Raw genomic sequence first — 27,857 nt, 5'->3', positions numbered from 1 at the left:
GTTCTTGCTCCCCTCACTTTTCATAGAATGTGTTTGGGTTTGGTTTGGAGGTTTTTTTGGTGGGGGTAGTGGTCTAGCAGTCTTAGCTGTTTTCACTATTTTCTCCTTCAAAATCAGTCAGTTCTGCTTAGTTCAATTTTTGACATTTGATAAAAATCTGTGAAAAAGTGTAACTGAGAATCTGCAAACTTTGCATAAAGCTTGTCTGAGGACAAATGATGCCAACAAAGATATGCCTGTGCATCCATATCACATGAGATGCGTGTTCTTTGTACAGTCATAGAACTGAGCAGACTCAGCAGCCACAGTTACACTGGCAGCACAAAAGCCGTAACAAAAAATTAAAACATACATATCCATACCTACACAACCTGACCCTGCACTATCACTCTATACAGACCCTGGAGACCTAAATAAACTGCATATTTGAAAAAGTACACTAAGCTTCTAGACAAGCACATTACATTTTAGTGAGGTTACAATAATTACTGAAAACAAAATATTAAATATTATTACATGAAAACAAAATATTAAATTCAGGTGGAATTTTCTGTACTGTTATAAATGAGTGTTTCTGTAAAAGTGCCACAGCAGTGAAATCAAAAAACAAAATTTGAATACAACATTTAACCAACACTATTAATCCAGTTTCTCATGTTTACTTCCACAAAACTGGAAGACCTAATGACATTTATTATCCTAACATCACTAGCTCCCACCTTTCAGAAATCACGTATCTGATCTCTGGCTAAGATAAAATTTCGGTCCATTTCATTATAACCTAACCACAGTTGTAGTATCTAGTCAAATTACTAAGTTTTTGGGGTTTATTTTTTTTAATGCATCATTATGAAAAATAAGCTTCACAGAAAGACATTTTGACTTAGAATCCTTCATCTACCAAAGTAATCTTCCGACTTCCTTATTTTTAAATGGCTATCCTAAAACTTAGTTCTAAGACTGTCCTTAAGAACACCACTTTCCTTTAAGTAACATGGCATTTTTTGTGCTAATTGAAGAAATTTTATGCCCTTAATATTAAAAAGCCTAAGCAAAATTTCATGAGAACAACATCCAGCTGTAAAAGTGCTTAGCAGTCTAACTTTTTTTTAATAGCTCTCCTTTATGGACAAATGATCAGCTAAGGAGACAAAAGACAGTTCTGAAGTACTGAAAAACAAGAAATTCAAATTGAAATCTTACAAGACAGTTCCTTCAAAGACCTCCAACATGAATAAAATAATGATTTTTCTGATTCCTTAAAAAATTCAGGCTAGAAACTATTTTGTCTGAGGTCCTTTAATTTTCTCTGTTGCATGCACACAAGACCTCCTCTCTTTAGTTAGTTTAAATTCCTGAGTTACCACCAAAGCCTTTGGAAGTTTACAGTTACCACTTTCCACCTCTGGCTTCTAGCTTCACCAACCAATAAAAAAATCAGCAAACAAAAGCAACAATAGCATCATTTAAGGAAGTAATACAGATTTTCAGCATTTCCAAACTCTGTCTTCCAAATAACAGTACATCAAAGAATCAGCAGAATTGAATGAGTTAACTATTTTCTGAACATCTGACACTGTAATTCTAACTTACTCATATCTCTTTCCTCTCTTTTAGTATTTCCTGCAGCTGATGTGACAAAAAAGCTTATATCAACTTAGCAAAATCAATTTATGTGACAGGGAACTGGTTCATACATTCAATTTGTTTCAGAGCTCTCCATACACTCCTATCTGATATAATATTGATTTATAATGAAACCAATTACCAACATCTTCTTAGGAAGTATACAGCCTAGGAGAATGTTTGGACTCCTAAGTCAAGCCATGATTATCACAGAATCATTAAGATTGGAAAAGATCCAAGATCATCGAGACCAACCTTTGACTGAACACCACCATGTCAACTAAACCATAGCACCAAGTGCCACATCCAGTCGTTTCTTCAACACTTCCAGAAATGGTGACTCCACCACCTCCCTGGGCAGCCCATTCCAATGCTTAACCACCCTTTCAGTGAAGAAATTCTTCCTGATGTCCAACCTGAACCTCCCCCAGAGCAGCTTGAGGCCATTTTCTCTTCCTCTGTTGTTGGTTGCCTGGGAGGAGAGGCCAATCCCTTGCTGGCTACAACCTCCTTTCAGGTAGCTGTAGAGAGTGATAAGGTCTCCCCTGAGCCTCCTTTTCTCCAGACTAAACAATCCCAGCTCCCTCAGCTGCTCCTCATAGGAATTGTGCTCCAGACCCTTCACCAGCTCCGCTGCCCTTTTCTGGACAAGCTCCAGCAGCTTCAATGTCCTTCCTGCAGTGAGGAACCCAGAGTTGGACACAGCACTCAAGGTGTGGCCTCACCAGTGCCAAGTACAGGGGGACAATCATTTCCCTGATCCTGCTGTCCACACTCAGGATGCCATTGGTCTTCTGGGCCACCCGGGCACACTGTTCATTCATGTTCAGCCAGCTGATGACCAGCACCCCCAGGTCATTTTCCCCTGGGCCACTTTTCAATCACTTTTCCTCAAACCTGCAGGACTGCAGGCAGTTGTTGTGACCCAAGTGCACGACCCGGCACTTTGCCTTATTGAACCTCATAAAACTTGTGCTGGCCCATCGATCCAGCCTGTCCAGATCCCTCTATAGAGAGTGCACTCAATCCCCTCATCCCAGGTCATTGATAAAGACATTAAACAGGACTGGCCCCAATACTGAGCCCTGAAGAACCCCACTCGTGACCAGCCTCCAGCTGGATGTAGCCCCACCACTCTCTGGGCCACTTTTTAACTCAGAAAAAAGTGCACCTGTCCAAGCACTCTCAGTCAGCCATTTCTACACAGAAGCACCACATGCACATTCTACGAAAATTAATTTCTACAGAACAGAATATGGTATAATTACAGATTTAAGAATAATAGGTACTACTGGGAGGAAATGAAACAGGACGGTGCATTTACATTAATGTGACACAGAAATAAAAAATACAGTAAACCAAAACAACACAGAATGAATCTCTTAACTACAGTATTTAAGAAATGTGCAGTGGAAGCTTTTACAAAAAAGAGAGAAATATCAGTTGAGTTTTATTCTTCAGTAATGAACCTGATTCTATAATTCTGTAGTGTGTTACTCCAGGTTTTAGGTTCAAAGAAATACATTCTGCTATACCATGTTATAGTACAGCTTATGTTACTAATTCCTTTTTAGCACTTCTTCATCCCACTGTCACACACCATTCAGTTTTTAAGGATGTCTCCCATCAGATCAAGCCTATTATACTGTCTTCTACCGACATTTTAACAAGACCAATAATACTAAATCAGGATGTTCAGAAATAATTTTCATCAAATGGAGAAATTACATACATTGTGCTCTTCAACTCTCTATGCTTCATTAAATTAACTTGTCATATTATTTTTTAATTATAATAATGACAGCACTGGGTTTAATTTTAAAAGGTTTTAATTAGTGCGCATAAGTTATTGGACGTAATTTACCTGAAAATAAAAGTATAGATGAAATAAAGATTTTTGCAGGGTAGAAACTGAAAGCTCCCTCCAATAACTTGCTGCATTATGTCCCTGACCTGGCTGTCAGAAATTTAATCTACATTGTCTGGATGACAATTCTATATAATCAGAATGGCAGTCAAAAACTATCAGTTTTGGCCACTGTTGATATGAATCCAACTTCAACAGAAATTTTACAATAAAAACGTATCTGTTAGAAAGTTAATGAACAAATTAACTTCCTTCAATTACCTGACTTTCTCTCTTATTTGTTCCTTCTTCTGAATCGGATTGGTGATCCTGTTCATTTTCATCACTCTGGTGAAAGAGGTGGGAGAGGAAAAATAATTAAACTGTTGAAAGCATAGTGAGATTTTAAGGCATTCTAGACTTTTAATATGAAAACGTAAGACCAGCAGAATACTCTACGGAGAATATACAGGATACATGAAGAAAATTCTCAAAGAGATATCTGTTTTCAGTACCAGAAGGAGACAAAACCTAACTTTGCATTTGGCACATGAAAATCTTGCTTTTACATTACATATTGATCCTATGACAAAGAAAAGGGAAGAGGAGCCCAAAACATCAACTATTACCTTTCTATTCTGATAGCAGTACATGGCTACTTGTAATGTGCCAAATAACGACTCTCCTTGTTACAGCTTTGGTATGTATGCAAAATATTGCATTGTCAAAAGTAATAGACATAGTTCTCAGCTGATCATTGATAAACGCTAAATGGTTGTTTATCAAAGAAAGGAAGTTACTTGAAATCCACATAATGCTTTAAATCTCTGAGAAACCATTTGTATGCAAAGGAAAAAAGCACCTTACAAAGAAAAAAATTCTTATGCACAAATTTTGAGATACCTTGTAATTAACAGTATTATAATAATTACATGGCTAGGACTTCTCCTCTCTCCTCCTCCCCACAATTTTGATAACATACTGGAAATTCCATATTAGGTTTGACAAAATTTGAAAAGAAAACTTAAACACACATGAAATACTTATTTTGATATTCAACTGACAATCTCTTTTAATATTTTCTGCAGTTGATGTGACAAAAGAGCTTATACCAACTTAGCAAAATCAATTTATATAGCTATGTGACAGGGAACTGGCTCATATATTCCATTTATTTCAGAGCTTATTATAAAAAATTCTTATACACAACTTTTAAGATATCTCATAATTAACAGGATTATAATAAACAACATAATAAATAAAACATTTGTTCAGTAATTAATGTTTTCTTTTTAGATTACAAGTAATTCCTATTAAGTTATGGTTACTACAGTGTTCTAGTTAGCACTGTCAACCAAACAAAGACCTAATTTTGATTCTGCTCCTGAAAGCATCAAAACAAAGAAAAAGAGAATATATAAATAGAAGAGCATTTTTTTCCTAGAACAATTAGTTATATACTGTATTACTCTAAAGTATTCTCTCTTTAAAGGGTACACTATGCATGAAGAGTGTACTTTGCTATAAGTGAAGTTCACTTACATCTTGAGTCCAAAAAGAAACTCCCGTAGGTCTTCGTTTTTCTCTTGGTCTCCGTCTTTCCCTTATAGACTTAGGCTGGGACTTATCTTCTTCCTTTTCTTCTTCATTTTTGCCTCCTTCTGTTAATAACAGCTTTCTTATTCATTGAATTATGACACAATCTAATTTGCTGAAAATTTTCTGAAGTAATACTTCTCAGTCTTTAATGTGCTTGCAATGTTTTTTTTTACCTGAAATAAATCTGCTATAGAGCTTCTTACCACATACAGGGTTTTCTGTAATATACACTGCCCAGTATATAGCTCTAAAATACTGTAAATACTAATTCCACCTCAGCCACCTAGACAAAATGTTTCAATTTAACAACAATCCTAATAATTCAAACATCTGTGTCAGCAGATGTATAAGAGTACAAAGGAAGAAAAGATAATTCTTCACCATTCTTCATCAAACAAGCTTTTTTTGCTTGTATCAAGAATTCAGTATCAAAAAAAATCCCAACTTTTAAAAGTCTGTTAAGTCCTCCTTGGAGTCCTTCGTTTCATCAGAGTCATCTCAATTTTTGCTCTAAGGAAGAATAAAATGGGATCTGCTACATTAGATTATTACTGTATTACAGATGGCCTTTTTCTTTAAAACTAATGCAACTGCAATTTGAAAAAGACATAATACCTCAGGATTATCTTTCTTCACTGTATGTTTACAAGTAATTTGTAAAAAAAAATAAATTTAAACAAACCTGGCCAAACCAAAGTTATTTACTTATTATCACATGGTCTATTCAGTCTGATGTTCTTTTATTAAATAAAGCAACTACAGATTTGAGTTCAGATAGAAACATCACTAATCACTAAAAATTAAAAACTACCATCAAAAGACTTCAGAGGTAAATAAACATTTTAGTGTGAAGCAAAAATTAAATAGGAAAGAAGGGAAACACAAATATTTGTGGTGATCATATACCTTTTGTAATTAAATAACTTAGGACTTGACTGCTGGGATTTCAGATGGTAATGTAGTTCTCTGAAGTCATAATGTGAAAAAATATAAAACCTGCTGTAGCTAATATTTACCCATGAAAATCTTTTCCACAGAACAGTGTAGAAAGAGCTTCCTAGAGTGAGAATGCATTACTGAAGAATCTTAATCCAAATTTCAGTTCATGTTAAGAAAAAGGGAAAAAATTCAGAATGCATATCCCCGCAGCTTAGCCCCAACAATTTCCTCAGAAAATACCATTTTAAGGAACATTGCAAGACTGCTATACAGTTCACGGAGATTTCATCAATAGATCATTTTATTTGACCCTCTGTAGAACAAAATTATCGATGTCAATCAGTAACCCTATTAAAGCCACTGAATAATAACTTGAATTAAAGTATTTCTCTCAAGTCAACTGTGTCAAGCCTCCAAGGGGGACTAGGAGATTGCACTGCAAAGGCTCCTCCCTTGACAGGCAAAGTATCAGGCACAACATCTCTCAGAATTATTGCAGGTGATTCACATTTTAAATGAGGGCAAAAAGTGTGACAGAGAAAAGCTTTTTTGTGATCTCTGTATCATGCATCTAATCCTCAGTTTAAGATTACATAAACCAGTTAAAGTATCCAGAACTATGATTCCATTAAACATTCTGAACTATCATGGGAAGCATTGCCCTTCCCTTTGTTTTCAGCTGCTCATGAAACCCTGAGATGTCCTTAAAGCAGTAAAGCATCGTTCCAGTCCTTCAGTGTAGAAGGACTGAAACAAAATCCCTGTCATTTACCAATTATTTAATCAAGTAAAATTCCTTTTTAATACCTGCAAGTATTTAGACTCTGAAATATGGTATTTTATTATAGTTGCTGTGTTAAAGCAAAAATGAAAGCATTATGTGGATACTTACTGCAGTATATTTGACATTTCTATGACCCAATAATGCAAAAATACTAAACAGTTGCAAACCACCACCAATTCCAGAAAATCTTCTTTCCTCTCTATATGCAAGTTACAGAAGATGGGAACAAGGTACATCCCCAGTGGTCTTACATATCGCACCTCATTTTGAACTATCTCTAGAAACATAAGTTACCCTTCGTGAACTAAAACAACAAAAAAAAACCCCTTCACAAAAAAGTACTCCTACCTCTCTCGCTTTCCTTTGTTCCACTCCGAGAATAGGCAGAAGTTATACCTATAAGGCTGTTTGGTCTGTTTAGTTGACTTGAAGTTGATAAAGAGCTAGTGGAGGTGGAGAGTGAAGAGGTGGATGATGAAGAAGTTGAAGTTGACGTTGGTCTATAGCGATGATATGGCTATTCAGTAGAAAAACGTGAAAATTAATTTACACAGATTAACAAATACAAACCATGGGATATTAAAACATTTAACTATGTAAATAATTCTCATAGTAGTATCAAAATTAAATTATTAAAGTTGGAGTTGAGATTCACATAATTTCTCTACCTAAAGAGACTCATCATGAAAATACCTCTTCGACAGTTCGGGAATATCTTTGTCTATAATCATCATCTTTAGTTTCGGATTCTTTCTTTTCTTCTTGTTTTTCTTTGTCTTGCTTTTCTTTCTCTTCTTTTTCTTTTTCTTCATTTTCCTGTTCTCTGGTTCGTGTGGGACGACTTCTTCCTATAGTTTTTTCAGCTTCTTGAAGATCTGTCAGTGTTACACCCTGTGAAAACAGCAGTCAGCAAACATCATTTTAATATATAATTGATATTAATGCAAGTGATCACATTACATAAATATTTTAAACAAAAAATTCAACTTAAGAAAATTAAATCTATCTAGTAAGAAATAAATTTCTTACTATTATACCTATAAGCTTTCCTCTCGAATGTTGGAACCAAACATCCCTCTGATAAGTGGCAAGTGTTTGCTGTAATGTGATCTACCACAGATTCTCCAGCAAGACAATTTTTAGTTGAACTAACAGATACAGATTGCATAGAAGATCCTATAGAGATAATTTAAGAACCCACTAGATGCTTCTGATGCTTCCAACATGACCATAAGCATACTAAATATTTCTGAAAGAACCCTAAAAACATAACACATCATATTTTCAGAAATGTCGATACTTTGTAATTCACTCTCTGAAACTGGATTTTTAGGCCAGCAAGACATAAAAAATTGCACTGACAGCACTAGAGAAAGTTGTATCTCATTTCTTAGTTCGTTGTTATTCTGAGGCTAAAAACTAGTCTTGAAGTAAGCTCAGAAAGCAAATAATTTTTTGAAGACAGCTTTTCTCTACTACACTTTTCAGCTGATGCATCTGACTGAGCCATTGCTCAAAACACTTCGTAATCTATTCTTTAAAGCCAACTTTGCAGCTTATCAGTTATTTAATTGTTTTTTGTGTTGATAAAGTTTTAATAGAGTAATTCCTGGTAGCTTGTTTACTGTAAAGATTCAACAATAGTTGGCCTGTAGTTTAACCATCATTCAGGGCTCTGAATTAGTATTAGGAAGCAAAAATAACTCTGATAAGATAAAGTCGTATCAACAGTGGATCTCTCACTACAAAAGGTAACCAGAAATATTTGAGAAGTTTAAAACTGCAAAGATTTGAAAGTAACATCAGCAAACAATGTAGATAGAGACTTGGTCTTAAAACAGGTAAGGACAATGGCTACAGTATTTTTGTGCTGTTTTTCAGGGACTATATGCTAATTATTCTCAGTTTGTCAGCAGACAGGGGTTGGTAGTTGCCCCACTGCCCAAAGAGCATTCAAGTACCATTAGAGATACTCCCTCTATTTTGCTATTGCCATATCCTTCCCTATGTTAGGATTGTGCTAGTTGCAACTCACTGTAAGGAAGTTCTGACAGAAACTGCAAAGAACCACCAAATATATTAGTATGTAAACTAAGAGAGAGCAATGCTGCAAGGAGACATGCAGTTAGATACTACATTATTAGCAAGTAAACAAAAAACTCTCTCCTAGTACTTTCCTGTCTCCACAGACGCTAGACTGAATGTATTTTTTCTGTGTCATGGATCCTGTTAGCTATGTTGGTCAGCTCAATCACATTATTTACAATAGGCCTTGCACAGAAGAAAAAGAATTAGAAATGGATGCAAATGCAGTATGCTATGCTTGTTTCCCAAGTATTACGTTATGGGTATGATTCCATAAATGTAGAAGCTTTAATACTACTATACCTGCGTAGATCTTCTAGACTGTCTTGCTTGCCTGGATCTAGCTTTTCTTTGGGACTCTGACTCTTCATCCCGTACTGGAGTGAGGTATGATCTAAAGAGTTAATTACAAACAAAATTGGCAAATGATAGTTTTTGTACAAATGTATTAAAAGGTCAGAATAAACCCCCACAACATGATACGACTGAAAACCAAAGCAGTCAGAAGAAAATCTTTAACTATATAAACCAGGTTACATTTTAGACATTTCATCCATATCATAATAATCTATTCATCAAGACAGCAGTCTTAGAACTCAAATAAAATACATAGTGTTTTCTTACTTAATTTAGATTTCCTTTTTCCATTTTCTCTAAATATAACTTCAGCTTTTTTGGTATTTCACTAGCCTACTAAGTACTTCTTCAGGGATAGAAGAACTCAGAGATTCAGCCATATAGACATTTATACATCAAATATCTGTGTGTATTAACTTTTAACATTATTTGTAAGCTTTTAGAAAAAGCTAAATGTACAGCTAATGCAGAAAACCTAATTATATCACTTACTGCACCAGAAATTAAAAGTCCTTGAGGAGGTGGTTACTACATTTTCATATGAATCATTTATGCTTTGAGTAAACCAACTCCCTTTTAAAAAAATAAGCTTGAAAATAAATCCTCATGAAACCCACAAAAATCCTGCAGAGTAAGCAGGTAATTGTAATTAAAGCCAAAAGGCTACTGGAGTAGACACACAAAGCCTGGACTCTTTAAGAAAAGTCTCCAATGCAGGTAACTAGAGTAAAAAAAAACCCAACCAAGATATAAATATCTTTACATGCATAAATACATATATTTGTACGTATGTAAAACCATAATTAAAGAATTTAGAAGTTTTTAATGCATTTGTTGATTTTCTATTACAGAATATTCTGGGGATGCTGCTGTAATTTCACACTGTTTTGAAATCCTTAGATTAGCTAAAAATTAGAAAAAATAAAAAAAATTTTGGAAAAGCAAAATCAGAAGGTTGCTAAAAGGTTGCTTAAAACACAAAGCCTCTCTGAGCTTCTTTAGATCAGATTCTGCAATATTTTCTGATTGTCTCTTTTTATATGTCATTAGTTAAGAATAATTGGCTAATGATTCAATAGTTGGCTAGTGATTATGCCATCATCTATTAACACTTAAATAATTTATGTATAGAAAGAGTTGATCATCTAATAATACATTTGTTAGCCTTAGCACATACTAAAAACAGTATTGAAACAATTCTAACACTTAAAAATAAACTTCATTTATACAGACCTACATATCACTACCTGTGTTCTAACTCTATTAAACTAAGTACCCCTAAAACACAGGAAAATACTTATACTTATCTGCTATACTTAAAAATGTTCAAACAACACCCATTGTATGACACATCTCAAAAAACCCACACTATGTTAATTTGATTTCCCTATCCTGTTCTCTTGCAAATAGCATTTTTCATTGACTTTCCATTTTCCTAGAGCTCTGGGCCCTATGTACATCAGGAAAAGGGTGGCTGCTGGCTGCTTTAGCTAAAATGACCTGAAACATTACCCACCTAGAAGGTTTTGACTGCAGAGCAGGTATAATCTTTAGGGCTTGAAAATTGCTACAGATTCTCCCACTTAAATTGGTTTTTGGTAACTGTCATACCTACACCTACCTTCCAATAAATCTGAAATACTTTAAATCTCACTGAGAGAAAATGAAAACTTTCAACTTGCCAGGTGCACACTGCAGCTACTGTCAGAGTAGAAAGTGCCCTTCCCTAGCATCCCTTATGGATGCCACACAGGTTCCCTATACAGTATTATTCATGATAAAAAGATTTAAAGATTCAAGTTTGTAATTTTCTTCCCTGTTTCTCCAAACCAAACCTAAAAATCATACAAAGACTATAGCTTCAGCTATTCCGAAAGGATGTGCCATTACCTGCTTCATTACTAAAAAGTTTATAGTGTTCTTTATTTATTTAATATCTTTGAAATACTCTTGTTGGTTATCAAGATTTAATAGATATCCTAATATACCATGAAGAATGCATCTGCAACAATATATTACACAATCATCCTAGTCAGACAAAACCAAGGAATTTCAGGCCAACTGCAGGTATCTAAAGCATGTGTAGTTATGTGCACATCAGTATAAACACACTAATGAGAGTCAATAAGACTGCAAAATCCTTAATTCTACAGTCCTTGCCTTTCCAACTGATACAAGACCGAAACAGTATTTGCATTTTAAAATCTGAACTATTTTTGAAAAAAAGATGCATTTTGTTGGTTTTGCTTTTCGTTTGTTGGGTTCAGTCAAATTTCACTTTGGAAAATGCCTGTTCTGACCATGGTTGTTATTGAAATTTGTCATTAGCACATGTGGGCGCTTCCTGAATCATGGTGGGAAAGAATCAAAACATAATCCACATTTTTGTAGAAGTTATTTCATTTCAGTTTTGGGTATGAGGGAAGATTATGGAAAACAGGCTACCCTAATTAGGCCTAAAGCTTTAAATGTTGTTGCCTTAAGTGAACCAAAAGAATGCAGGTTTCTTGTGTAATAAGGAACAGTTTCATTACCTCCGTGAACATACAGAGATACACACTGATACAGGAGCTACATTTCAAAACTATTACAGGAGCAACACAGAAATCTGAACTTGCACTTCAGCAGAAGGGTTAAAGGATAAACATTTATAAATATCCAGAAGAAGAAGAACCTGGGGAAAGCTAACAGGAATTAACAATCTTTTGAAATCTTATTTTTGCTTCCATAAATAGCAGGAAACAACTCTTTATGGAAACATAAACATGCACCAGTCTTAACTCATCCTCCATATAACTGTAAACAGAAAAACACAGCATGTTCTTAAAATAAGATTTACATCGGCTTCTTACTCATTCTTCATATTGCCTTGACAATTGTATAATTATGTTTCAAGTAGAAGAGACCCTAAATGATGCAATGAAATAAACAGAATGTGTTGGGTTCAATACTCTCTTCTCAGAATTGCCAGCCATACAAAATAGTTGAAAAAATGCTATGCTCTAACTTATTAGCATACTGCCAGCGGCACACTAGCTCAATCAGCAGCAATGTACTTGTAGCAATTAATAATTACTCATTATTTTTAATTCAGTGTTTTTACATAGTTCCATTATGGGTATTTTTAAGAGGATTCATTTAACCTATTAACAGAAATATAAATATTAAAATACCACATACTGAATGAGAACCCAAGGCCAGTCAAAAACATACAGTATTGAAGTTTAAATTTCACGAATGGTCTCTACTAGTACTCTTAGACTTTAGCTCTTAGATAAATCAAGACATGTTACTTGTTGTTTCAATACACAGAAAGAAAACAACACTGCTTTACATACTGTACTGTCCAAATTTGTGGTAACCAACACATTCCTTTAAGTAAGAAAAAAATTACGACTTTTGTGTAAGAGCAACATTACTCTTAGGACCTTTACACACCTCCGTCTCTCCCTGACCTCTGATGTTGAGGACACAGTGCCAGAAGTAGCTGTAGTCATGGCTGTGGTAGTGGCTGTAGCATTTACAACAGATGGTGCAACAGGAACGGTCACTGCTGTAGGAACACTGTCCTTTTCTTTCTCAGTACTATCCTCAGCCCACAAACGATTTGAGGTACTACAGCATAACAAGCAGCAACACAAAAAAAGAGAAAAGGAAACAGCTAAACAATGAAAGCACTTTACTAAACAACTAATAACATGTAAATTGAGGGATGGATTTTTTTTTAAGAAAGGTAGACTTTGAAATGTCTCTACTATGAAAGCTCAACTTGAGCTATTAAATTGAATAAATTAAGAATTAGCAGTTCACAATGACTGAACTTTTATTCTTCACGCCTTTCTAACATTGGATTTATTCTTTTATACCAATATGGCTGTCACTTCACAGTAGAAAGCCATTCGCAATTTTTGAGCCAAATTGTACAAAATCAAAACAAATTTAACAGGAGAGTGAAAAAATCCAGAGCCCCAGAATCTACTAAACAAGAACGCATGCACATACATAAGCACACAGTAGACCTGACAAAAAAAACAAGAAAAAAAAGTGTGCTGGTGCCATTACCTGCTTTGTACACCTGCTGAAGTAGAACCCGTTGTACTCTTCGTAGTAGTGTTTGTGCTGGCAGGCAGTGTTTTCTGAAGACCAGCAGAAGAGGTAACTGTTGATGCAGTACTTGGAACATTAGAACTTATCAAATCATCTTGTCTTCTACCAAAGGAGCCACTGAAGGAAAGACAAGTACAATGTCTGCATTTATTACTTATCTTTGCTCATTAAAATATCACCAAGCAGGAATGATCCATTAAATTCCTGCCCATGCATTCTGTGCCTCAGATGAGTCTTGGAAACTTCTGGGACAAAAGAAGCATTTTCTTAAACTGTTTCCTTGATTAGAACTTTTAATTTATGACTTCACAGGGCAGCAGAAGTCTCTTAGTCCTGACCATTTCTTCACACAACAAGGAGATAAAAAATGGAATCTCACTTGTTTATGTAAGACTGTCTTGATCACATCTACTAAAGTATTCATATAGGGCCCCCAATGTCCCATTTTTAAATTGCTGTTTCACCCACACTGAATACCTCAGAAAATGCAGAACTTCACTGCACAGCTTGTCAGAAAAGAAAATGTCACTCCTCTTATAATTTGAAACCAATTAAATGTACTGCCTTTAAAAAAAAAAAAACACTTAAATCATTCCCAGCAAGAATAACCTCCCACTCAGGTTATTCCCTTGCTCTTCAAGTTATAAAGAACTCAGTGGCTTCCACATTTTTATGCACTGGTTCTGGCTGAATAAATTTTGCGCTAGCAGGTCAGAATGTTTGCCCATGACTAAATCACAGAATCCACAGTTAGGACAGACAGAGCATCGTTGTTACTAATTGCAAAAGATTTAAGGATAAAGATGCTTCTTTGTCATTCTACAATTGATATTTTTTTCTATCAACTTTAGAATGACAAAAAATAATGGTAAAAGAACAACCAAAGAAATACACTGTTAAAGCACAACATGCAATTTAAAAGTGGTGAGCACATTTTGTTTGAAGACTGGAGTGTAAATACTGGTAAAAGCTAACATGCAAAGATTGTTCTTATATATTGTTCTTATATAACTGTGGATATTTTCCATCCAGAACAGGAAATCTGTGCAACATCTTTCCTAAACTTAAAGTTAGGAAAATTGACAAGGCTTTTTTTAAGGCAGGAGGTTATCAAGGAATTAAGATTATGCTGTGTGAAACAGCCTGATTACATGCCACTGATAATACCAATGTCAAGACTCAGAAAAATGTTGAGTATCCATCACCATGTACATCAGCAGCACATATCAATATGCAGCTTAGTTACTTGACTTTTTTTTTATTTATTCATTTGAGCTATTTATTGCTCCACTAATTACAATGAAGAACTTGACTTAAATAGCTACACTGAAACTACACAATGAAGGAAAATTAATCATGCATATATTTGCAGGATATGATTCCTCCTGAGAAAATCCTGTAAGTTAGGAACTTGCACACCTGAAAATTATTTTCATATTTTCATCATTTACTTCACATTCAAGTTAATTTTATGTATGCATTCTATGATACTGATACTCAACAGAGGTATGGCTATAATTTACCATTAAGGAGAACAGCCCAAGACTTCTGGGACTGTCATGCAAGAACCAAAATTCAGAGACAATATTTTCCCTCTTTTAAGCCTACTTTGAAAAAAAAAAAAAAAGAAAATTCCACACCTTCTTTGATAACTTGTGTTTAATGATGTAGGACCTTCATTCAAACTGTTTTTCTTGACATCTTCCTCCCATTTTCTCCTGGTGTAGGAGCTGCCACCACGTATTGAACTAGCAGATGAGTCTCTGAAAAATGATTTTAGTTTAGCAAGCTCACATTAAAGATATTAAAGAAGGCTGTTCTTGATGTGAGCTGAACAGCAGCTTCAAACTAAAACCCTGGATAACACACTTAAAATAAACATAACCAAACAGGAATAAAATTACCTTTATGGACAATCATTTTCAAGCCCCTGTGGAAAAATACTATATTCCTACTAACGCCATTAGAAATATCAGAAAAAAGCAGCATCAAAAGAAAACTGCTAAAGAGGATTTAACCAGATAAAATCAACTGTTGGCTTTTATCTGTGATCATTGGTGGCTTTGTTTTTCCCAGAAAAGGAACAAAATATCTACCTGTTTGTCCCTGAGATTATCCAGTGTAATAAGGGGAAAACTACTTGGGTTTTTTAGTAGCTGATTTAATGGGATTTTTCATTCTTTGATATTATAAGAAGTTGAAAAGCTGACAAACCTTCAGAACTCATGATACTGTAGACTAGTGTAAACAGGCTTACAGTAGCCATTCCTGAGTGGCCTGCCGTGCATCACTAGCTGACATGACTTTAGTCATAAGGAATTTCCAGACTGTTGTTGCAGTTTATAGCAGCAAGAAACAACCTTGCAAAAATCTACTTAGAAAAACTATCCTGAAAATTGACACTGAGATGCAAAAACTGTATTTCTACATACACCAGGCAAAGTATTGGTGCCTAAACAGTCTGGCCTAAAAGCAGGCTTCATCTCTGGTACCCCCAGGCATACAGAAAGTTCTCAGAAAAATCAATTGTTTGGCGAGCACTAGGACTAATGAGACTGGTGACTGCAGTTAACCCAGTCCACATGAGAAAAACTGTGCTATTGCTCACAACCACCTTTGGAACTGTGTCTGTGAATGACATGATGGTTAAGACTGGCACATCCAGGACACAAATAAACCTCAACACTGAAGCAAAACTTAATCCTTTTGTTACAACCAGTAACAGCTTCTAAGAAATAAAACTGTAAAGAAATGTTTGTCCAAATCCTAAGGTATCTTCTACTTCAGACACTTTTAGAGAACAAGAGTTTTTGAAAAGATCTCAGAGAATAAAAACTGAATAATAATAATCCCTGTATAAAGAAATGAAAACTGGCAAATTCCATCTCAAAGAATATAGTGCTCCAGAGAATGACAGCACAAACAGAAACTCCAAACCGCCCCATTATAGAAATACAGATTAAAATGCATCTGGCCAAGAAAAATGAGAGATGCTAACAAATTACACTGCACTTTAGGGGAGCATGAGATCTGGGATATTCCTCTTCCAAAACAGAATTTGTCACCTAGAGACTAAACTTCAGCAATTTCCTGCAAACATAAGAAAAAGCAGTATTTATCTTGTGTTTGCACCGAAACAAACCATTCTCACGAGTAGCAACAAAGACACTCCTCTTCAGGCATAAAGAAATTATCACTCTTACACACAAGGATTACAATAGCACATTTTGAGCAACTACAGGCTTTTCAGTTCAGGTCATTCAACGTTCGGCTATCCAGACACGATCCAACAAAATGCATGACATTAGGAAGACCTCTAAGTTTTGTACTATGCATTCTACAGTAATTCAAGAAAATGTCCCAGGAGAAGTGAAAAATGGGAAAGTTAAGTTATGGTTATGTTAAGGTAAGATCATGTTACATTCTGACAATGTAAATATGACATGAAAGTATCCCTAATCCTAACAGGTAGGAAGCCTATGCACCTTTTGTTTTTTTTTTGTACTGAAAACTATAGAAGTATCAGCAAAGAAAATAAAAATCTACAAAAGAAGATGAAAGGTCAACATGTAAACAAGAACGATAGAAGAATGGCTTTTCTAAGCTAACTATGATCACTGTACTGCTGCTGCAGAACATGGTTTTAAGCAAAGACTATAAGAAACACATCGTTTTATCGTTATCAAAAGTAATAATGGAGCCCAGTAGAAGCATTTTGCAACTCGAGATAAAGCAGAAAAAAATAAATTTTGAATTTTATTTTTTCCCCAGGAGGCAACACTCATTGCGCAGTTCTGGTCTTGTCACAGAATAATTTGGACTTTAAAAAGGGTCATTATAATTTACAAGACCAAAAACCTTCAGGAACTGGATTACCATATGGATTAGCATAATCTATGCAGCAGGATGGTATAAATTAGCATTGTCTTAAAATACATGAAGTTTGTCAGTCACTCTAATATCAAGTAATTTTATATTTAAAAGAAATTATAACTTCAGAATCACCTGTTTTCTTTTTCATCAATGTCAGAGGTACTGGCCAGTCGTCTTGGTATTGTAGGTGCAACATATGCAAGTCGAGTTCCTTTTCCATCTTTCTCCTGAAAGATACGTATTTTCTATTAAGTGTTACTATTATTGATTATACTACTAATTGTTTGGAAAATCATCATCCTTGACAGCTCCAGACATATTCACTGTGACCAGATTATATAAATGAGTTTTATGCTTTAGTAAAATATTATGAAGACTGCAGTAGTGAAAGGAAACTGTTAGTGTTTTCATTCTAGTGAGGTAAATGACTCAATTTCTCTTTTTTCTGCTTTGTGGCAGTACAATTCCAACACTAATAACTGAAAGCAACTGGTTCAGTATTTTTATATGGTAGAGTACATTAATATTCCTAATTTTAAAACATAGAAACACTTGTACTTGAAACAGAACCACAAGTTCTGTGTTGTTCAGTTACCTAAACAATACTTGTTCCAGTGGTTCAGTGTATACACTGGATCACTTGGTTCAGTGTATCCATGCCTCATTACAGAACCAGTTTTTGTAAATAAAAAATCACTACGAAATGAAAACAAACACAAAAGAGACTTCTTTTGTTTATAAGATTCTTTCAACATCACTCTCCAAGTGAGGCCAAAACCATCAAACCTCTATTGCCCCCAAAGTGTAAAAACTACTACTAGCACTGCAAGTCCTAAAAAGGGGTTAAATGCCAGACTTGTACTCCAGATCGCCAGGCAATGAAGGTGCATATTACACTTTAAGAAATACTACACAGAAGCTCCATAATTTAACTTTCTGGAATTTTAGTAAAGAAGAGCTGTGTACTACAATCTTACCTCTATAATACATTATAAACATCTATACTAAGAAAGGTATATAAATTCCTTGAAATGTTGTTTTACACTTAATATTACTACCTTTTCTTTGTTGTCCAATGAAGAGGAAAGTCTAGGACTTGAAGCAGAACGCATAACACCTGCAGAGTCCTTTTCTTTCTGAGCTTCTTTGGAAGCAGTAATCTCTGCAAGTGCACCATAACTACCAGTTTTTCTAAGACCCAACCTCCATGAAGCAGGAGATTCATCTTTCCTCTCTTCATCTTTGGGAGAAACCTTGGTTGTAGATGTTGGAAACTGTAACACACATGAAATGTACATTACCTGTGGTAATTCATGCTCCTTGCAGAGATTTGAGAACACAATTGCTTTTAATAATCGTAAGTGCCAAAGTCGTAGGGGAGTTGTAATGAGAGGCAACCTATTTTTCTCTTAAATTAGTCAATGAGATAAGAAATGTCAGACTGGTCAAGGTACACTACTCCTCTAAAAGTTAGCTTAGGAAAACCCACACTTTGTAATACACACTGTGAACTTGAGATGCAAACTTAGAAACATGCAAATCTGGTATTAACATTTTGATTAAATATGTTATTTTGCAACCTGTACATAAACCTGTGCACACAAGAACCTCACCATAGATTTTTCACCCTTATTGGGCACAAGAACAATGCCAGTTTTGCGCAAGCCCTGCCTCCATGATGCAGGATCTACTGACTCCACGACAGGCATGATAGGAGGAATGAAATCATACTAAAGCCAATTAAGACAAGACAAAGATGAAGATCGAAAGAATGGAAAACAGAAACAAAAGGTTGTTTTAACACTACGTAGTTTGCACCTATGTTTATGTTACGTAGGTCTTTGTTACAGCACAAAATACCAAAAGCAGTAAGACACTTAAAAACTTAGTAACAGATTCCTACTAAACACAGCAAGTTTATCTCATTCAGAGGCAGAATTACAGTTTGCACAGAAGAGAACAACAAAGCCTATGATCTAACAAGGTCCATGGCCTAAATCCTCACACTGTTGAGAATACTGAAGATTCACACTAACATACCCCTTATCTTCTAATCCTATATCATTCATATCCTTTAATCACATCCCATGCTGGCTTAGCTACCCTCCCAAACCTGCTTTACTTCAGTATTCACAGTCAGAGAGCAGCACTATTGAATGCCATGTAGACTGAAGAAAACCCAAATTCAAGCTTAGTACTGTATCTGCACCGCCTGTGTGTAACATATGGTTTGGCCATCTATGGTGCAAGAGCAGAAGAGCAGCTGCAGTAGCACAGACAGTATAAACCTGAAAAGGCACGTGCAAGAGTAGGTGAAAGATCACTCATACAGTGCTGCTTTACCTTCATTAGTAAAAACAGTTTAAAAACTTTTTGTTCATTGACACGAGCTTAAACTACTCCTCTAGATCACATGTACCTCCTATGTTACAAGATAATCAGTCTTGATATAAATGTGCATTTATTTTGTTGCTACAGAAGGCCCTGAGCTTTTCATACAATATTAGGAAGATAACTACAGTTTACTTTTAAACTGCACCTTTTACCTTTGAGATTAAAACATAAACCATTAATTACTGCATAATAAAATTACAATAGTGTATTAACAACTTTTAAAAGGTTATAATTCAGGTTAAAATCAAATTTATTTCTTCCTATAAAAATAACCCCCCTTGTCATTTAATCATACAATTGCATCTGTTACATTGAAGGATATTCTGTAAGATGAATCATCATTAGATTCTATTTTGAGTAGGAAAATATAACCCCAATAAGCTCCCAGGAGCTAAATACACTACATATTATTCCCCCAGCAGTATGTCTTTTCTCTCTACTGTGGCTTCATTATATCCTGAACACACTTTTCAGAAGCATCAGTAGTGGGTTACACTTTCATTATGATGCATACAGAAAAGTTGTAATGATTGACAAATGAAGACTTACCAGTTTACTATCCAGTCTGCTTTGATATTCTAAAAGTTTGACTTGGGTACCATCTTCTGACTATGCATTATTATCTACTGTAATTTTTCCCCCAGGCATACCTATCTTCCTTTGACAAGCCAAATTAAAGTTCATTCAAATTAACTTGTCATGTAAAGTTACAAGCTGTAAAAAGCATCAAGCACGCAATATGGCTTTACTAGGTGTGTTTTTTGAGCTGTCCATTGAAAAAATGTGTCCTAATTATATAGCTCTTCCATGAGGTCCTAACCATATTGAAACAGGGATGAGACCTACAGTACTTTTTACTGCACAAATACAGACACAGAGAGACACTAGAACTGCGGCTTCTAGAAATTTTGGAGGAGTCCAACATAGAAAAGACTTTCAAAGATGAAGTTTAGCTTCAGAAAAAACAAGAACTCCACTCACTGTGCAACAATTTTTTTTTTTTAAGAGGATCTTACATTCAGCTACTTTGTTTAGAATTAAGCTACAGTTTAGAATGAAAACCATTCAAAATTTAAAAAAAAATGAACACAGTTTCTGGAGACGAATACAAAATATTTTAAGAATCTGTGCATAATTTCATCAATTCACTTTGGTTAACCCAATCCACTTTTTATACTAGAATCAAAAAATATATGCTTACCCAGAAGAAAAGAAATGGAAAATCACAAAAAAGGTATTTTATTTTACCTTCTTAACAGGCGATGTAGGTGGCCCTTGGCCACCAGCTACTGAAGGCGCCGTCACAGCTACCGATGCTGATTGTGTACTTGTGGTATTTGCATTATTAGCTGACAACGTTTTGGTCTTATCTGCAAAATATTTACAAGATTTTAATTTTCATTTTTCTTTCACAATTTCTTCACCTCTACAACACAGAGCAGAATTTCTATTGAACAAATTTGACAGTCAATTTTACAAACAGCATTTTATTATTTATTCCTCAGTGTTGCACATTATTTGGGATGGGATGCTACCTCCTATCAGTGCAGTATGGAGCAACATGGGGTTCAATCCCCACTGGTTTTGGCCTTACTATAAACACACCTTTACATCTACACTACCCATATAGCATAGGAGCAGTTAACTTGGAAAGTATGCAGTGTTTCATACAGTGTTCTCACAACTACATTCAAATTCAACAAAAGTACCAATCTTCAACCAGAAATTGTATAATTGATAGTATTGCTGTTACATACTTGTTTTAGTTATGGACATAGTTGAACAAATGTTTCAAAAGTGACTTATGCAGTAAACAAATACAAATACAAAAAACCAGCTTACACGACTAACTACTTAATGGAAAGTACTTTCTAAACACAACTGAAAAAAAATGGTGGTGAAATTCCAGATGATAAAAAGCTGAACAGGACAATGTGGACTGACAGTACAATTTGAGATGATGCACAGGCAGATCTGATGGAAAATTGTGAACGATTAAAATGATTTAAAATATAGAAAAAAGTTATCTGGAGCAAAAGCATGGAAGCATGGAAGGAGAAAAATGGATTTTTCACAACTGTATTCTGAAATTATTTCTAGGACACCAAGAACATAGTTGTATTCATGACTGAGCTAATACTAACTTTCAAAAAACATTAAAGTACCCCAAAGTAAGTTACAAAACCTGAACTGCTGAAAAATTTTGTTTTTCATCATGTTTCTCTGCCCTTTGCAAGATGCTAGCTTTGTATTCATAATTCCCCTCTTGGTCTTACAGACAGAATTGTATTTATTTTGAAACTATATTCTCACATAACTAATGTAACAAAATATAAGTTTTAGGAAAACGTTTAAAATATCCCGAGAGATTAGAAATCACAGTTTCCAGTACTTCAGAAAAAGGAACACTTTACAACCAGATTGCTCCTTAAAATATTAAGATTTTTCACTAAAAAAATCTTTCACTACCTTAAGCCGCATAATGGGAAAAGAAAGGGAAAGTACAATCTTGGAACTCAGAGATGCAGCTCTACAGGGAAAAGCCTAAAGTCTATCTTGCCAAATAAAGTATGATAAAGCCTTGTTGATATTAAAACCCCCGAAGTTTACATAAATTAATTCTTGTGTCAGAGTCAAATTTTCCTGGCACAAACTACATACTGGCAATGAAGAGAACACAATTACCAGAATCATAAAGCTCAGCAGACATTACAGTCAGCTCAATGACAGAGAAATTACTACATGTTATATATTATAAGTGGTTTGAATTTAGCAAAGCTCAGTAAATAACTGATGCAAGTATACTAAGGTAAAAGACTAATTACAAAGCTTGACAGACATTTTTCCAGCTTAATAGTGAAATGCTGGCTTATTTCAAAATACAAAAAAATAATTAAACCATAATAGACAGCTTGGTTCAGCAACTTGTTTTTACTTCTAACTACATTAAAAGCTCACGATAGATTGGTTCTAAAATACCTTCTTAGTCTTACCTTTCAGGTGAAGAAATTAGAATGTATTAAAATGAAAACTGACAGCTCACCAAAAATGGTCACTTATTTTTAAAAGTGTAAGTATAAAATATTAACAAGTTATTTCTAATGACATCCTTGTCTATGTATTTTATTGCTGCATTGAAATTTTAAAATTCTTTATTAGGATCGAACATACATCTTTAAATACTAATTGGCTGACATTTGTTTTCTGGTTTGAAAGAAAATGATACTATGCTGTTCTTATATCACTATTGGCTATTCTGAAAATAGTTCAAGAAAAAACCAACCCATAAATTCCATAGAAGAGCAAATTACAGGGTAATATGCACACAACTTTGCATACAATCCGAAACTTTTCAAAGAACATTCCTCTTTAACTCAAGTTGCATATGAAGTAACTGTTAACATTAAAATAACACCTTTAAAAGTTTATCTCAGTACACACTGAAAATATATGCACTATTACTCTATCAATACCTGAGTCATGATTGCCAGATTAATTGATAATTACTTCAGGATGGAAAGACCAAATAAGAATGTTTGTACTTTTACTGATCCAATCTCTAAACCAGTTCCACAAGCAAATAGTGCTACAAAACTTTCATTTCTCATTTGATCTTCTTTTTCAATGTTTCTGACATGCCACTTAAGGCTTATATTATTCTATTTAATTAAAAGTATCAATTGTTAAGTAGCCAATCAAGTAAACTGGTTAATAGCTTTAACCTAAGTAGACACCAGTAACCACATCCGTTTGATGTATCTGTTATGACTTGACTTCAGACTTGTATAAACTTGCTTTAAAATGACTGGAAGCTTAGTGAAATGCAGAAGAATAAGTGAAACGTACTATACTTAACTCTCTATCGTGTGATATTAAATAAGTGAATTCATAAAGTAAAAACTTGAAGAAAGGCAATGCTCCAAATAACGTACCAGTCTCTGCTTCAGATTCTGAGTCATCCTCCTCTTCCTCTTCACTAGAACAACTGGATTCATCCTTCTTTCCCTCTTCTTCCTCATCTGCTTTTTCTTGCTCCAGAGACTCTGCATTCTTCTCTTGCTCCATAATCAATGTCTCCTTACTGAGTTTAAAAAGAAAAGTACTTACTAAATTCCAAAAAATTTACTAAAGCCTCTTAAGTAGGACTTTGTGACAGCTTGTAAAGTCATCTTTTTTAAGAGCTTATAATTTTTCCTATTTTACTTACTTTTTGAATGTTTTCTGTGTCTGATTATTATCCAGGTTGGCTGTGGATTCAATTAGGGGAGATTTCTTTTCGCGCTTCTCACTATGAAGCTTCAAAAAATAGAATGATGCAGTTTAATTGATAGAATGGTATCACTGTGATAAAATTACAAATGGAGGGAAATCTTCTCTAACTATTACAAATACTGGAGTGTGTGTGTATAAGCTTTCAAAGTTCAAAATTCTAAAATCTCAGAAACTGTTATTCCAATTGTTGATACTTCAGATCATAAAATGACACTGGACGAGGCAAGTAGTAGAGCACTTTTCTTCTTCCAAGGCTCTTTGGTTACCACAACTGACCAAGTAAGGGCATAAAAGATCTTGTGAGATGGCTGTAGGATTACCTGAATTGAAGCGCCAAATCAAAACTTTGGTTTTAATCTTTATGCTTCTCTTGAGCTGAATACCATAATCCTACCTACAATAAACACATATATATATATACATATGCATAAGGCCTACCAGATTCTGCTTCTTTTGCAATTCTTCTAAATATCCTAGAATATCTTCATCTGCTACATCAAACGCTGTCTGACCCTGGAGAAGGGGAAGAAGTAAAACATCGTAATTGTGCAAGAAAATTTAAATACAACAGACTACAATGTCTTCTCATATGATGATGCAGGTAAAGGAGCACATTCAGAGAGAGAAACTGAAAAATATAAGTCAAGCTCTATTGCAAACTGTTAGTCTGTCAGTATTTGAAAACAATTTTGCAATATTACTTTTTTGGGGGGGTAATTGAAACAAAATCACTATACCTGTTGAGTAAACACATTTTTTAAGCGATAAAGACATAACAAAAACATTTTCCTGTCCTTTGAAGCGAACAAAAACCCACTATGAAGGAAAAGAAAAGTAGATTGATGAATATAATTCTCACAATATTAGTTCCAAACAAACAACTGTTCCCAATGGCAGTTGTACGGATGGATCCTGAGCAGTTCAGTATCCTTCTCATTGTAGACTACCACATCAACCACAGATTGATTTTTTTAAAGATTATAATATTTAAACAAGCTATACTAAATTTAAGTAGTCATGCTTTCACATTTTACAGCAAAACTCTATTTTACAATTTACATTCCATTTTAGAGAAGATCTGCTACAACCACTTGTTCTTATTTATCTTTAGTGTATGACTTCCATGGGCCATGAACTTGAAGGCTGGAACCTAGGCAAATTCCTAGATCCACTGGTATATATGCAGCTGCATCAACATAATGGGTGGATTTCATGAGATGTTGGGAAGATCATGACAAGATCAGTCTAGTAAGTTCTTCTGTACAATAATCAGCAATAAAGACAGAGCTGTCATTTAAATGCAGTCACAGCAGCTTATAAAAACAATGAAAGGTGTTCCTATTTGCGCTTATTTCAGTTTCTCAAAATGTTAACTAAAGGTAAATATATCCCTAATTACACTGTGAAGGCTATCTTAACTGGTTAGACAGGAAACCACTAATTTTCACATCCATAAAGCTTCTGACCATACAGAAGCATGTGCACTTTTCAACAAGGCTTACCCAAAAGAGCTTGACATTTGAACTGTTATCTCAAGTTTATATTTGCATTATGATTACAGTTTTTTAAAGTGGCCTTCTATTTTTAGGTAGCTGCTAAGTGGGAGTTAGACCTACCTTGACCACAAAGAGTCACTTCACAAAAAACTGCTGTAGTTGGAAGGTTACATTTAAACCCAAATCCACAACAATCGATACCTGAAGTGCCTAAACAATAAAGGCTGAGTTCTCCAAGGTGCTAAGCACATCAACTGTAACCAAATCCAGAGGAGTTTTCAATCTTCTTATCTCCAAAACCAAAAATGTTTACTAGCTTACTTAAGAACACAACAGGCAAATCTTTCCTAGCTTGCAGAGACAAGCCCATATACCAAAAAAAAACCAGCTGACATATTTCTATGACTCCTTCTTTCTTATTCTTGCCTAGGTGAAGTTGAACATACTTGTACGAAAGTGCTCTCTAGCGTATTATATCCGCATTGTCACAGTCCCAGTAAAAAGTCTAACACATAATTTGAAAAACTAGCTTTGATTAATTACATCTCCATCTGACTACCTGATACAAAATACAATTATGCAGCTGACATTTTTAAGTTCTGTAAGCATTATACAGAAAGAATTGAAGCTATCTGGAATTTAATTTCAGAATTCACTAATTTTATTATAAGTATCCTCCATTTGTAAGGAATAAAAATTCAACAAAGTCTAAAAATGTTAAGCAGCAGTAATTTTACCCTTACACAGAGTAAATATTTGCTAATTCATTGTCTGCATCTGCATTATTTTCCTAATTCATTTTTAAAAGTTTATGAAAAAATTCAATGAAGAATCCATCTTAAGATGGCAGGTAATTTACATATATAATATTGACAGAAACTGGAAGCAGATTAGAACACACTGCAAAGAAAAGAATGGGAGCTCAGCATTTACACAGTTGAATGAAAAGGTTTGGATCCTTCTGATGCCTGTGTGAATCATGAATGTATTTGTACTTATTGGGAGCAAGATCTTGCAAAGCCAGCAAGCTACACAGGCATAGAAGTCCAGGAAATACAGCTTAGGAAGCATTCAAATTATGTCTAGTGAGTCCAGAGATGCCTAAAAGTTTCTTCCAGCACACCCGAATCAGCATAATATAGTGGTAACTCTTCAGTATGGCAGCACAAGCTTATTTTAAGAGTTCAAACACTACCAAAGGCATCATCATCTTTAGAGATCAAATGAAAGCCTGTATGCAATCCATCAAGTCACTAATTTTGCATCACTGAAATGCCAACAAACCCTTTTGATTTTGAATTTCCATGTGAAAGACTGCATGGACCATTTAATATAGAACTAAGCATCATGTCGGCCTAGAAATTAATTTAGACAATCAGAGAATTTAGTTTTGAACACAAACATGCTGTTTTGACAAAACATGCATTATATAAAGCTCCACGTACAGTAAACAGCAGTTTATCATCACTTTTCTTACCCTGGCTTCTAAAGTCACTTTAGAGACCAGAACTTTGTATCTTGACAAGGATTACATAAAAATCCTACCACTTTGTTGACAGCCTCCATATCACATAGGTTTTCCACTAAAATGCGACATGCTTCTTCTTTACCCCAGTGAGCAGCAGCATGAAGTGGTGTCCAGCCATCGTAATCTTTAATATTTACATCATAGTGAGCCTGTATTAAAAGCCTAAAGAAATTAAAAGAAACAGATCTTGACACTGCTGACAGGGATAAATAAATTGTCATAAAAATCATGAAATTATTCTATGATAATATTCTTCTCCTTTTTCATCATAGATATTTTGGTTGGGCTATTGACGATTGATTTTTACTTCTCACAGAAACATTTGCCTTTTCATTGTTCAGTGGATATATATTTATAAGGAAAATTCAGGAAAAACAGTCTTTTCCATTTCCTTCTCTATTCACTTTCTCTTCAAAGTATTGCCTCTATTAGCAATAGAAAAAAGTTAGATAATTTTCTCTGTACATGTAGTAATAGAGAACAGCCCTTTTAAGGAAAAGAAAGTTGTAAAACGTAAAAAATTTTGTTCTTATTAGTGAACTCTTAAAACCGCCTCCCATTCTAATATTAGTTGCTTGAAATTTGCATCTCCTTCTGTCATGAGCATTTTTGCAACAATCCAGTGTTTAGGTGCTTCAATTTCTCTCTGAGAGGGAACAGAGCTCCTCAAATAGAGGACCTGTCATTCAGCCTGCATTCAATACTCAAATTCAGCATGGTTCTGAGGTGAGCGTCCAAGTGACAAAGGACACTTAACCTAACAAACACTTCTAGGTAAAGGGCTAACAGCTCTCTGTACCACTGTCCATAACTGTTAAAAATCACATAACCACAAAGTATTCTTCTCAAAAAATTCCCCCAGTTTCTCAAGAGCCAATATACTTATAGTAGTATCCTCCAATAAGGCAACCTTCACATATGCTTAGCTGTAAAGTCTTGCAATCTGGCATC

General features: G+C 34.8%; 1 protein-coding gene across 8 annotated transcripts in view; it reads right to left on the bottom strand.

Annotated features, from left to right (window-relative positions):
- PPP1R12A (protein phosphatase 1 regulatory subunit 12A) overlaps window positions 1-27,857 on the bottom strand; it is a 111,549-nt gene that overhangs the window by 18,121 nt on the left and 65,571 nt on the right. For 5 of the 8 annotated variants that reach the window (XM_064655585.1, XM_064655588.1, XM_064655587.1 and 2 more), the window contains exons 5-19: window positions 26,924-27,068; window positions 24,321-24,395; window positions 23,818-23,906; window positions 23,543-23,691; window positions 20,859-20,980; window positions 18,275-18,490; window positions 17,349-17,443; window positions 14,984-15,106; window positions 13,299-13,460; window positions 12,675-12,851; window positions 9,183-9,273; window positions 7,488-7,685; window positions 7,143-7,311; window positions 5,015-5,133; window positions 3,755-3,820 (exon numbers count right to left, since the gene is read on the bottom strand). In XM_064655585.1, coding sequence (XP_064511655.1) covers window positions 3,755-3,820; window positions 5,015-5,133; window positions 7,143-7,311; window positions 7,488-7,685; window positions 9,183-9,273; window positions 12,675-12,851; window positions 13,299-13,460; window positions 14,984-15,106; window positions 17,349-17,443; window positions 18,275-18,490; window positions 20,859-20,980; window positions 23,543-23,691; window positions 23,818-23,906; window positions 24,321-24,395; window positions 26,924-27,068 — 1,996 coding nt within the window. The remainder of the gene's footprint in view (window positions 1-3,754; window positions 3,821-5,014; window positions 5,134-7,142; window positions 7,312-7,487; window positions 7,686-9,182; window positions 9,274-12,674; window positions 12,852-13,298; window positions 13,461-14,983; window positions 15,107-17,348; window positions 17,444-18,274; window positions 18,491-20,858; window positions 20,981-23,542; window positions 23,692-23,817; window positions 23,907-24,320; window positions 24,396-26,923; window positions 27,069-27,857) is intronic. The other 3 variants (XM_064655589.1, XM_064655593.1, XM_064655592.1) reach the window with 2 other exon arrangements.

This window comes from Pseudopipra pipra, chromosome 5 (assembly GCF_036250125.1).
Source record: "Pseudopipra pipra isolate bDixPip1 chromosome 5, bDixPip1.hap1, whole genome shotgun sequence".
NCBI classification, from domain to species: Eukaryota; Metazoa; Chordata; class Aves; order Passeriformes; family Pipridae; genus Pseudopipra; species Pseudopipra pipra.
The sequence above is the reverse complement of the archived record's forward strand: the minus strand, read 5'-3'. Positions and strand labels throughout refer to the sequence as shown.